The sequence below is a fragment of the Chenopodium album genome, chromosome 10, assembly GCF_948465745.1.
Source record: "Chenopodium album chromosome 10, dcCheAlbu1.1, whole genome shotgun sequence".
In the NCBI taxonomy this organism is placed as follows: domain Eukaryota; kingdom Viridiplantae; phylum Streptophyta; class Magnoliopsida; order Caryophyllales; family Amaranthaceae; genus Chenopodium; species Chenopodium album.
The window spans coordinates 58,221,676-58,235,147 of NC_137843.1; the positions used below are offsets into that span (position 1 = coordinate 58,221,676).

The following is a 13,472-nucleotide window of genomic DNA, read 5'->3' on the forward strand; positions in this document are numbered from 1 at the left end:
GGGCTTTTTACTCTTGATGTTAAAATTGACACTATGAATAAGAATGCTAGTACTTCTTCTGCTTATATTGCTGAGTCTATTGATTTATGGCATGCTAGATTAGGCCACGTTAATTTTGATTCTGTTAAAAGGCTTAAACACTTAAATTTGATTCCAAGTTTTTCTAAAACTGATTTTTCGAAATGTCAAGTTTGTGTTGAAGCCAAATTTACTAAAAAGCCATTTAAATCAGTAGATAGACAGACTGAAGTACTGGAACTTGTTCATAGTGACTTAGGTGATTTTAATAATCACGAAAGTAGAGGGGGTAAAAAGTATTATATTACTTTTGTTGATGATTGTTCACGCTTTTGCATGGTTTATCTTCTCAGGTCTAAGGACGAAGCTGAGGAAATGTTCCTCAAATATAAAGCTGAGGTAGAAAACCAGTTAGACAAAAAGATCAAGAGAGTTAGGAGTGACAGGGGTGGTGAGTACAGCCCTGACACTCTTAAGGCATTTTGTGAGCAACTTGGCATTGTTCATGAGACGACGGCTCCCTATTCACCCGAACAAAACGGTATAGCTGAAAGGAAAAATAGAACTTTAAAGAATATGATGAATTCTATGCTTATTAGTTCTGGGCTTCCTAATAACATGTGGGGGGAGGCTATTCTTTCTGCTTGTCATGTTTTGAACAGGGTTCCTCACAAGAAGCTTGACAAGACTCCATACGAAATATGGAAAGGTCGAGCGCCAAACCTGAAATACTTGAAAGTGTGGGGGTGCCTAGCAAAAGTAGGCATACCTAGTTTCAAGAGGGATAAAATTGGTCCCAAAACTGTTGATGCTATTTTTATTGGCTATGCTTATCAAAGTGCAGCTTATCGTTTCTTTGTTAAAGGTGCTAACAACTCTTATGCAGGTGGTCATATCATTGAAGCAAGAGATGCTGAGTTCTTTGAGAACATTTTTCCTTTGAAAATGTCTCCTTCTAATGATAGTGAATTGCATGCTAGTAGTTCTGTTAGTTTACCTATTGCTAATGCTCCTATTACTAACGATGATTCTGTTTTGGAGCCAAGGAGAAGCAAAAGGGCAAGAAAGGAAAATAGTTTTGGTCCTGATTTTATTACTTCTTATTTATCTGAATCTTCCTTAATTGATGATGATTTTGTGCATATTTTTGTTTTGGAAGATGATCCAAGAACCTATGATGAGGCAATGAGGTCAGTTGATGCTGTTTTTTGGAAAGAAGCAATTGATAGTGAATTACAATCAATTCTCAATAATAACACTTGGGAATTGGTTGAACTTCCTAGAGGTTGTAAGCCCATTACTTGTAAATGGATCTTTCGGAAAAAATTAAAGGCCGATGGATCCATAGACAAGTATAAGGCAAGGATAGTGGTAAGGGGTTTTACTCAAAAGTTTGGCATTGATTATTTTGATACTTACTCCCCTGTTACTAAAATTGCAACCATTAGGACTTTAATTGCTCTTGCTTGCATTTTTGGTCTTGTTGTTCATCAAATGGATGTCAAAACTGCTTTTTTGAATGGTGACTTGGATGAGGAGATTTACATGGTCCAACCTGAAGGGTTCGTTGTTCCAGGACAAGAGGAGAAGGTTTGTAAGTTAGTCAAGGCATTGTATGGGCTTAAACAAGCTCCAAAGCAATGGCATGACAAATTCGATAAGACTATGACTGGTAATGGTTTTCATGTTAATGAAGGTGACTCTTGTGTTTATTTTAAGCATGATAGTCATGGTTGTGTAATTATTTGTCTTTATGTGGATGATATGTTGATTTTTGGGACTGACTTGGATCGTGTAAATGAGACAAAACAGTTTTTGAGTTCGAACTTTGAAATGAAAGACATGGGTGAGGCAGATGTGATTTTGGGAGTAAAAATCAAAAGGACTCCAAATGGCATCTGTCTTAATCAGTCACACTATGTTGAAAAAATTCTTAAAAAGTTTGACTCATTTAATGTCGATCCAGTTAAGACTCCCTATGACCCAAGTTTCCACTTAAAGAAAAATAATGGTAATCCAGTTAATCAGTCTGAATATGCTAGAATTATTGGTAGTGTTATGTTTCTTATGAACTACACTAGACCTGACATTGCTTATTCTGTTAGTAGGTTGAGCAGGTACACTCATAATCCAAGCAGTGATCATTGGATTGCTCTAAGGAGGTTGCTTAGGTACCTTAAGGGTACTATGGATTGGGGTTTGCACTACTCCAAATTTCCTGGAGTTTTGGAGGGTTTTTGTGATGCCAACTGGGTATCCGATAATGATGAAGTTAACTCCACTAGTGGCTATGTCTTCACCCTTGGGGGTGGAGCCGTATCCTGGAAATCTTGTAAGCAATCTTGTACTGCTATGTCTACTATGGAATCTGAGTTTATTGCTCTTGAATTGGCAGGTCATGAGGCAGAATGGTTGAGGAACATGCTTGCAGATATTCCACTGTGGGGGAAGCCAGCTCCTTCAGTTGCACTTCATTGTGATTCGCAAGCTGCTATTGCTGTTGCACACAACCATGCCTATAATGGGAAGAAGAGACACATCCGTCTGAGGCATAAAGCCGTCAGAAATTTGTTGTCTGAAGGGGTGATATCACTGGACTATGTAAAGTCCGAAAAGAACATTGCGGATCCGTTAACTAAAGGCCTATGTAAAAAACTAGTTTTGGAAACATCGGAAGAGATGGGGCTAAAGCCCGTTGTATGAATTGTGAAATAATGAACTCCTACTCACTATGAGTTCAAAGGGGAACGTTATGTAATAATTCGGAAGCACATTCTTATATTATTTGTCCATCTCTAGATGTTTGTTTTGTGCTTAGCTACATATGAGAAAGAGGATGAGCATACGGCTCTTAATGAACCCATATCCATATTTTTGGAGGTGTGTTGTAGCTCACACTTGATGGAGTTCACCTACTTAGGTGTGGAAGTGTGGCCGCTTCCTATGAGTATTTCGTGGGCTTATACTCTAGAGCACCTATGAGCATCCAGGCTGGACGTATGGCCAGTATAATGCGTCACCTTTATTCGCGGAATTTCAGAATATTATACATGTTCAATTGTGTGGCTCAAAGTGACGGGTCCCTAACTCCCTATTGAGTTCAAGACGAAGGTCACTTGGTAGGTGAGGGATCATAGCTTGATGTCCACTATGTGTTAATTCAAGTCGCGAGACATTGACACTTATGCAATTGTTTTGTTTTGCCCAGAATTCATTTTTTTTTCTTTCATTCTTTTCATATCTTCGAACCTGTGGGGGATTGTTGGAAGTTCTTGATATAATGCTAGAGTGTTAGGAAAAAATAAGAGAGAGAGAGAGAGAAAAACAATGGAAGGGGAAAAGTCCCACATTGATTGGGGAGGAAGGTTTTTCCTTGTTTTTATAATGTAGTGCTTTAGCACTACTTAGTTGAGTAAGTTGGAGGTGTGTGTTACTCCACACACACACACGCGCGCGCGCGCGCCGAGCCGAGCCGGGTCGGGTCGGGTCGGGTCGGGCTCGGGCCTCGGGACTTGGGGTCTTGGGGAATGCGATGCGCGGGCGTGGGTCCTTGTTATCTTTTTGGAGAAATTTTATTTCCTTTTTCTTGTTAACAGAATATTCCAAGTATCCGTTTTTGACTGTTGGGATTTTCTGACTGTTGTGGGAATTAATCAGCCATTAATCCCTTGATTTTAGCTGATTAATTCACTCCCTTGTTTCTTGCCTCGTTTGTTGACTGACTAGATTAATCTGGTCATCTTCTTGGCCAGGTTCTTCCCACCTTTTATGCTTCCCGTTTTTCCTCTTCACCCTATAAATATTCAGTGGTTTTCTCAGCCAAAAAAAAAACACACAATCAGTCTTCTCTCTTCTCTAAAATTATTTAAACACATGTTCTTCCTGTTCTGTTTTCTGGGCAAGTATTCTGAGTTCCAGTCGGGTTTGTGAGTGCACATAAACTCCGGCGCCGTGCTTATCCTGGAGGGCGACCGCAATTGTCTACTGCACCGGGAGGTAGCGCGGAATCGTCTTTTAGGTCAGTGGTTCTCCACGACGCGGCTATTGTCAGTTTGGTTCACGCATCAAGAGATAAGTTATTTCTGTTTATTGCTTATTAGTATAACAAAAAGTCCACAGGTCACATCACATTCGATCTCCAACCATTACTGAACATTCGATCACTACTACCAGTAGAATCTGGGCTGTACCCTGCAATCTTTCGAGCTTGGGCTCGAGCCCCAATACTATTTGGGCTTGGGCTTGGAGTGTGAGCATATTGATAGTGGACCGACCCACCACCAGAACTAGAGGAGTCCGCACAATTGGGCCCAAGTGGTGACCTTTTGGCTGATGGAGAAGGATGGTTCCAAGGAGAAGGAGATTGGGCCCGTTGTTTAGATGGGCCTAGGCCTCGAACCTTGGCTTTGGCTGATTGGGTTGGGGCCATGTAGCTTGGAACTCCATCAAAACTGGACTGCCTAGACTCCCTACCTGACCTGTAATGTTCGAGTTGAGTTTTGACTGAGTTGAGTTCGAGAGTTTTATGTTTTATTAAAATGTGATAAAAGAGTTACGCACCTTTGATAAGGTGGATCAACCATGTCCATCTCTACTGTTCTCTCGGAGACATCATCGGTGCTAGTGGTGACCGCTGTTACGTATGTACTCTCATTTGGTGCCGATTTCATTTTATTTGAGACTTGAATTGGTTGTTGTTGTTGTTGTTGTTGTTGGGTGGCCATCCATCGCTCTAGCCAATTCCATCCCCACGGCGGTTTGTCCATTGAATTGGCATAAGTTGAGAACATTGTTTCATTCATTGGAGGATTATCTGATTGCCTTAGATAACTTGGATGGTGTTGTTGCTGCCATTCCAATCATGCATTTAAAATACACATTCTTTGTAAATGTTACACGACTACTCGTACGTTATCCAAGACTAGGAATATAAACATATCTACGCCAATGTTCTTTATGACTTATCACAACGTATAAATATAAAATTTATAAGTGACTCATAAAAGTGGTCTTACGATGATAAGGCAACCTTACACAAATGTTTTTCAAAAAATAAAGTGAGGATTGAATCAACCAACCTGATAATCATAAGCATAAGCAAGAGCGCGCTCTCTCCTTAAAGCAGCATCTTGTTTCCTTAGAGAACTCTCCTTGATACGCTCAAAACTATGTTGTCTTCCATCCCATTCATCAGCATTACTACCATAATTAATCTTAGTTGGACTCTTAATTGACGTGATTAGTTGATCTTGCAACGTGTTCGTCCTGTTATAATTGTCTCTTTTACCGTAATTATCATTAGCACCATGATTAGCACCATGATTAGCGCGATGATGGTTTTGGGTGAAGTGAAGCCTCCGGGCTCGAACTCGAGCCTGGACTCGTACTAGAGCTTGCATGCACCTCATCGTCATTTGAGCCTGCTTCCGTACATTATGTCCCCTTACTAATGCTTGTAATCTCACCAACCCTTTTAATGCACGCAAAGCCCTTCGAGCCTTCAAAAACAAATTAACGATCAAATGATTACTATAATTTCTTTCACACAATCAAATCAAACATCTAATCTATAAAATAATGTCATACCAATAAAATAATGTATTGTTCATATATATGTCACGTGAAATTTAGAGTAGGTACACATTAAAATTAATTATATAGTACTCGTAGTTTGTAAATTAAATACAGAGTAATATACTACTCCGTACTATGTAAAGTTATTATAAGGAGGGAAAAGAATTTGTGTTCGTGACAGAATAATTACCTCCATAATAAAAACAATATAGATCATATAAAATAAAATGATGAATTTTGCAATGAGACGTGTTGTTTACCAAGTATCCTCGATAATGTGATTGAATTAAAGTGGCAGCCGTTTCTTCTTTAGATTGACGGCCATAGCCTGCTAAATGGACAACCTTAGCAGCTGCTTGAGCTGCTGCAACGGCTGCCTCGGCTGCTGCTGCTGTGGCTGCTGCAACAGCTATAGCATGGGTGCGATCATCCCTTGTCGGAGATGTTCCACCACTTTCATCATTGGTGTAATCAGGGGAACTTTCAGTTGGGAAATGCTCCACGGACACAACTTCTAGTGCATCATTATTGGTCCACTTTTGGGCACCTTTTTCCTTAAACAAAAAAACAAAAAAAAAAAAAAAAAAAAAAAAAAAGTGAATGTTGCATTACAAAAATACTGCTGAGTACTTCATATAAACTTTTAAATTAGAAGTAGTCGTAAATGCACAAGTTTGACAAGTACTTCACTACTTCGTATAATGCAACTAAAAAAAATTGAAGGTAGTAATATTAATTTACATATATTATGAAGTAGTAAAGTATATACATAATATTTGTATGATATACGAAGTAGTTAAAGTTAGAATATAAATAGTATAAAATTAACTATTACGACCATTAAGAAACGACAGAAGTTTTAACAGCTTATATTAAGGCATGAAGGCATCAATGTGGATTACTTTGCATGATATTGGGTTGGACCAATTGCTATGATAATTTTTTTTTATCTCATTCGCGATTCACCTTACAATAAATTATTTTTGTGGCTTTCCTAGTGCTTTCCTCCCTTTCTTTGGTTCGAAGCTTGTCTTACAAGTTTTAGTAAGAGTGGCTTTTCTTGTACAAGTATTCTTTTCCTTTGTATACTTAAGGATAGAATAAAAGAGAGAAAATTAGCTATATCATTTTAATTGTAGAAAATTTACCTCATATCTAGCTATATACTCCCTCTAATTCCGATAGTTCTTCAACTTGCTTTTTATTCTAAATCGTTTCGACAAGTTTGACTCACTTTTACTCTATTCTTTTTTTTTTTTATCAAAACCTCTTTTACTTTACCACTTCTACCCTACTCTATTTCTGTAACCATCAACAAAGGCTTATATGTATTATTATGAAAGTAAACTTTAAAACAAATTTGAAAAGATGACACATGACTATATCGAGTGTAGACATTATAAAAGTTAAGTTGACGGAAGAAATATTGTAATCTTTATCGTAGTTGGATGATGGAGATCTAACATTAATATAAACACATGATGATCACAAAGGTTGATGTTGATAGCTTAATTTCCATGATTCTATTGTGGATTACAACTTGTGACCTATTGGGACCATATGTACAAGTATCATATGCATTTCAGATTTTCAGATCAATGAGGATTGATTCATGGTCCTAATAAATTAGGTTCCCCCTTAAAAAGGTTTCATCAACAGCTACCTAACGACATTAGTTACATGAATAAAGCATAAAGTTACCTCAAAAGCTATATGATGCATAAGAGCAACTTGCCATTTAAGTCAAGACAAGAGTTTATTTAGAAATTATAAATTAATAATAGTAAATTTCCCTTGAACATTAAGTAAATTAATCTAATTTGGATAATTTTCGTGTCAAATCTTAAAGTGTAATTGTGTAAACTGTAAAGCAAAGATGGTACGGTTAAAGTAAATTTATGCTTTCTTTTCATTTCTTTTTCCACTTGAAGTATTTTTGTCAAGTGGAGTAAAAAATTTAGCTATTTCTAAATTAACTAAAATTAATTAAATTGATGTAGAAATTATATAATAGATAGGTAATTTTTGTTTAAATTTGTTAGGTTGGACAAATTTCACGGTTTTGATTTTTATCATTTCAAATATGTCTCTATTAAATTAGGAAAATCTAAAGAGTTTAGAATTTTGTTAAACATAATATCATAAAAATGCTTTCTATCAAGATAGGTAAAAATTGGACATTAGCTTATGAATACTGAACTCAAATGTGTACAAAACTATTTTTGAAATGCGATTTATGAATATTAAATTGTACAAAAAAAAAAATTACGAATATATTGTTTTGAAACGTCAAGATAAAATTTATATACAACCAAGTACAATAGTTCATGACTTCATGGTACCATTATTATAACAAACCTACTTTTAATATCTACTAGACTAATTAAAATGCAATATCTGATTTTACATGAATCAAAAATAAAATAAAAAATTAGTCTCATATATACAATTTAAATTAAGGAAATATATCAAGATTAATAATAGATTTAAAAAACTACTCATTTAACATACCTTATTTTTTTCCGAGGAGTCTTTAGACTTGAAGACCTTCTTCACAGAAGAGAACCATCCTCCTTTTTTCCCCATTTTTGCAAGGCAGACCTTTATAACATAGCAAGCTTAAGATCAACACATTCAAATGTAAAACGAATGAAAACGGAAAGTATGATGACATTACAAAGATCATACCTTATAATAATATTGTAAAGGATATGATCACATAGGTTTAATGCATATTCCATTTCATTTTATGTCATGAAATTTTATCATATGATAAATTTTGAAAGAAAAAAATGAGAATTGGGAAGGTGTGGAAACAGGGGAGGAGAGAGAAAAATAAGGAAGGAGAGTAAAGAGAGAGAGTAAAGGGGAGGAGTAACTGACGTACCGCGGGATTGCCGTTAGGCATTTATCCTCTCACGGATTTTCCTTGCCCGCTGCTTCTGCTATATTCTACTGCCTACATCAAATCGGCTTTTGCCACGTTATTTTTTAATAATATTATCTCATTTTTTTTTTTATTTGTCAAAATTATTTCGTTGACTTTCAAATACTTCTTCCTTCCTTTTTAACTGCATTAGAGCATCTACAATGATATAGCTAAGGATTGTCACATTATTATTTCTTAAGCTACAACTTCTACAATGATTTACTACTTCTTTTGTAATTTTATTATGTCTCACATGATGACATAAATTAAGTAAATATATTAACAAACACATAAAATATATTAAACAAATAAATATGATAGCATTAGATGGAGCGAAACTACATAACACTATAGAGCTATGTAGTTTAGCTTAGCTATAAAAACAACTCTAATGGTTATAGCTAAATATTTTTTAATAATCCTTAACTACTAGTTTAACCATTGGAGCTAGAAAATGCAATTAGCTTGACTGTAAGTTAATATGCTTGGAAAAAAACTTTACTAAAATAAAACAAATTTGAATAGAATAAAATAAAATTTAGCAATGTAAATTAAGGAGTAGAGCTAAAATGACAATTAGCTTAAAAGCTTATGTGGCATGGCAAGCTAGTTTGACAATTAACTTGCCATTGAAGTTGCTCTAAGAGATTGTAACTCCACAATGGCTAGCATGTAGCCAGCAATTATTTAAAAAATTGCTAGTAGACAGGCTCGACTTTGGACATGTTTTTCCTCACCCACTCAACAGGTCTCCTAAAATCCAGGGGCCCATAATTTTTTTAAAAAGCATTGACTCTATTTTAAAAGAAGAAGAAGAAGAAGAAAAAAAAAAAAAAAAAAAAAAAAAACCTTAACCTTACCTTTTTCACCTTTTTCCCCGTAAAACTAAAATACCACCATTTTCAAACTAAAACCTGAAAATTCATCCTAAATCTTTGATTTTGCCTTTTAATTTCCAAAATAAAATTCAATTTCCTTTAAAATTCATCCAAAAACTTTTTAAAATAGTCCTTTAAAAATTTAAGAACCCAATTTTTATAGTTAGAACAGGGCACCGAATTACCGAAAACGGCCCTGCTAGCAAGTCCTTATGCACAAACATTATGGATGATCTTACTTTTCTAAAATGGCCTAAATGAAAGTTTTAAATTAGTTCCATCACATTTTTTTTTTTAGTTAATAATCTCTCTCCTACACATGGCTCTTTTTTTATTATTATTATTTTTATATTTTTTATCTCTCTCATCTCTAAAAAATTGTTTTATGAGTCCTTAATTTGCAAAATGATGCAACTAAAAGAAACGAATGAAGTATTTATTTTGGCTATAATGATGATAACAAAATACGAAGTAATACAAATGATTTAAACATAACTTCAAAACTAGACATTGGAGATTTTCGGCAAAATATAGTTATAGGGATTTATTTTTATTTTTTTTTTTGACGGGAGGGATGGTGGTTGATTGTAGTGATATTGTTTATTTTATTTTATTTTTGTGTTTAGAGAACCACAAAGGGAGGGGTAAGAATTGATCATAGGATGTCCTGGAATCGGGAGTGAAACTCTAACCACTTGAGCATCCCTCACTCTCATTGTAGTGATATTGTTAGGCATGTGGAGTAAGAGTAACTTGTGACAAGTTATTAGCTATGTCAATAAAGGATAAAATATATTTGTGTGAGTGTTTGATAAAGTATGTGTCCCACTTATAACACAGACTCTGTAGTTCATATTACTCATATATTGATATTTCTATTACTTTCACTTTTTCTATCCAAAAAATTTTAAAGGCAAAAGCTAACGAACGTCCCAGGGGCGTTGGATAAACTAGCTAAAAGTAGAAAGATTAAATTAAAATGAACATTAATTACACCGATTGACGCGTGATTTTGTCATATTTTCCCAAATTAATACCATTTTAGACAATTATTTTAAATGCTTATCCAACACCCTGGGAGCATTCGTTAGCAAGATTCAATTTTAAAATAATTTATTTTCCTCTAGTTATTTCATACTTTCTATTGTTACAATTAATAAGAAGATAAAGGGGTTGGGGTGGGGGGGGGGGGGGGTGGAACCGTGGAATTAAGTATTTAACTTGTAAAGGACAATGATCATTTTGTTTTTGTTAATCGGTGTTAAAGTCAAAGCAACAGATACAATTTCCAGTGGACTTTACTACGTTTAAATTAATTGATAAATTTATTACAATAATAAATACTCTTTTGACCTAACACATCTGTGTTAAATATATCAGATTAGTTGATACGGTTTCAAAAAAAAAAAAAAAAAAGAAAGATTAGTTGATACCGAGTATATTTCTGATGAACTTTGAAATTAAATTGCACTACTCTTTTGCCAAAAATATACAAGTACACATCCATCTTGTGATCGTTCTATTTAATTTGTCTGTTGAGAAACAAATCAAATGGTAGAATATTTATAGTTGATTGTAAAAATTATATTCGAAATGTCTGCTATAAGAGACTTAACACTTTGTTAATCAAGACGAAAGAGGAGGAAAGGTGAGGGGAAAGGAATCAGATCCATTTTTCCTCCAAATTACTCCTTTTCTTCCCTCTCATTCTTATCTTTGCCTCTTAGGTCTTGTTTTGTTCATCTAATTTTCATTATTCCAAAAAAATAAATTTTGGCAAATCATGTTCATATAAGTTCTTAAAAGGGTTAATAAAAGTTTTTTTTTTTTAGAAAAAAAAATAAATTATAATGAAAAGCACCTAATCAAATTAAATTCAAAAAGTGTAACTTTTTATTTTACTTAAAACCTTTTTATTTTTTTAAACTTGTAATACTTTTCATTTCAAGTTTGTCAATGCATTATTTATATCACTAACATATTCAATTACTAATATGTAAAATTAAAAAAATTTAATATTACATGAAAAATATAAATCAAGGTGTATATAATAAGATCTCACATAGTCATATTTTATCTTAGTTATAAATCACCAAATTAAAGCTATTCAAAGTAAAATATATGATAAATAGTGCAAAAGTCAAAATGTTGCAAGTAAATAAAACACAGGAAATAGATGCAAGAATAAACAAGACATGCATGATAAGAAGAAGAGAGTCAAGAGACCCATAGATGCGCGAGAATAGCAAGATAGTATGATGTCCAAATCTCAATTACCCAATGTCTAAGCAATAATCCATTAATTCATTACCTACTAATGGACATAATACTTTAATTGCAAAATGGAAAGATCATATAATGAGTAATGACAAACCAACTTGAGGTGAAATGTTGTTCCTATACTTCCTAATCCTAAAAAGTCAACCTTATGTTAAGAGTAAAGACTAAAGAGTAATGAAAAACAAAATGCCCACATCAATAGTCAAAGCCTATGCCCTTTCTTTTCTGTTACTATTTGAATACTTCGCTGGTTGAGGAATTGTTCCAAATTGTCCAGCTGTCTAATTGTTAAGCTAATATTGAATCTAGAAAATTAGCATCAAAGGAATCAACAACTAATAATAGTATGCGATTAATTTTTTATAAATTAAATTGTAATTTATTGTGCACTTAGAGGTTACATTATTCTAGGGGAAAATTAAGCATGAATATTACACATATAAAGAGTTTTAGAGTGATACATATAATAAGGTGACATATAGTGATGATGTGGCGCCAAATTATATTGAGGGAATTGTGACACATGACGTTAGTATATTGTCCAACTGTGTTTTAATAATATTATAGATTGGTCAAAATTTGACATAGGCAGATGCTTCATTCAAATTTAGGCATTTTATTGGAAAGAGTATCACAAAAAAATATTGTATAAATTAATAACATGTTAAATTGCTTTTATCCATAATATTTCCCCCTATTTCTAAAAGGTTGCCCCATTTGCAATCATTTTTTTGGGTCAAAGTATTAAATCTTAACCATCGATTCCAATACTCTCTTCGTGTTTTAATAGGTGTTACACTTTGACCGGCACATAATTTTAGACAATTTAATTGACTTAATAAAATAAGAGGTAAGTGGGATAGTTGGAACATTAAAAAAATTGTAAAAGAAAGATAGATATGTTAATAGTTTATTGTAAAATAATGAATGTAATAGGGAAAAAAAAAATTAATACGGAGTAGTTGTGAATTTGGGTGGGGTACAAACTCTTAAATAGACCTAGTTTACACTAATTTATTGTGGACCACTTATAATAGAGATACTATGGTCGTTTTATTAATTTAAAAAAAAGGTCATTATGTTAAAATAAAAGTATTGTTTTTATAAAGGTCATAAGAGATAAATTTTTTTAAATGAAAATTTTAAAATACCGGTCAATATGAATAATATAGGTCATTAGGTTAAAATTAGGATCATAACATCATACTTCAGGTTTGCAGCAATATTAAAAATCACACAAATTTTATTAAAGATTACTATGTTAAAATTAAGGTTGCTATATTTAATATTAGGGTCACTATGTTCAATACAAGGGCAATTACGCACATGTAGAAGTTCGGGTCCACAATAATACTATTGTGAACCAGGTTCATATAAGTTTTTCTGTGGGTGGGGACTATGAAAGAGAAAGACTTAATATTACAATGTAGTTTTTTGCCATAAAAGAAAGTGTAGTAATTAATAAAACACGGCCGCATTTGATAAGTACTACCTCCATTTTTTTAAATGCATCACTTTGATTTTTGCACTATTCACATACCATGGTTGACTTAATTTTTTCACCTCTATAAAATAAATAAATATTATTATATAATATATCATTATATTCGTCATAATGTCTACCTTCATAATGTAATTTTATTATAATTTTTATTAATTAACAATTAAAGATATTAATGGTCAAAGTTGCATCTCGGCACATGTGCTAGTCAAACTGATGCAAATAAAAAAAAAAAAACAGAGGGAGTATAACACTTATTAAAATAGAGTGAATAATCTATTCAAAATAACAT

The 13,472-nt window shown here is 33.5% G+C and overlaps 1 protein-coding gene across 1 annotated transcript; it reads right to left on the bottom strand.

Annotated features, from left to right (window-relative positions):
- Positions 1-3,485: 3,485 nt before the first annotated feature.
- LOC145562698 (protein IQ-DOMAIN 21-like) lies at positions 3,486-8,475 on the bottom strand. Its single transcript, XM_081623062.1, has 6 exons — positions 8,281-8,475; positions 8,104-8,193; positions 5,853-6,146; positions 5,097-5,516; positions 4,579-4,865; positions 3,486-4,496 (listed from the first exon to the last, which is right to left on the bottom strand). Exons 2-6 carry the CDS (start codon positions 8,176-8,178, stop codon positions 4,139-4,141), a joined length of 1,434 nt encoding a protein of 477 aa, XP_081479188.1. The 5' UTR covers positions 8,179-8,193; positions 8,281-8,475; the 3' UTR covers positions 3,486-4,138.
- Between the last annotated feature and the right edge of the window lie 4,997 nt (positions 8,476-13,472).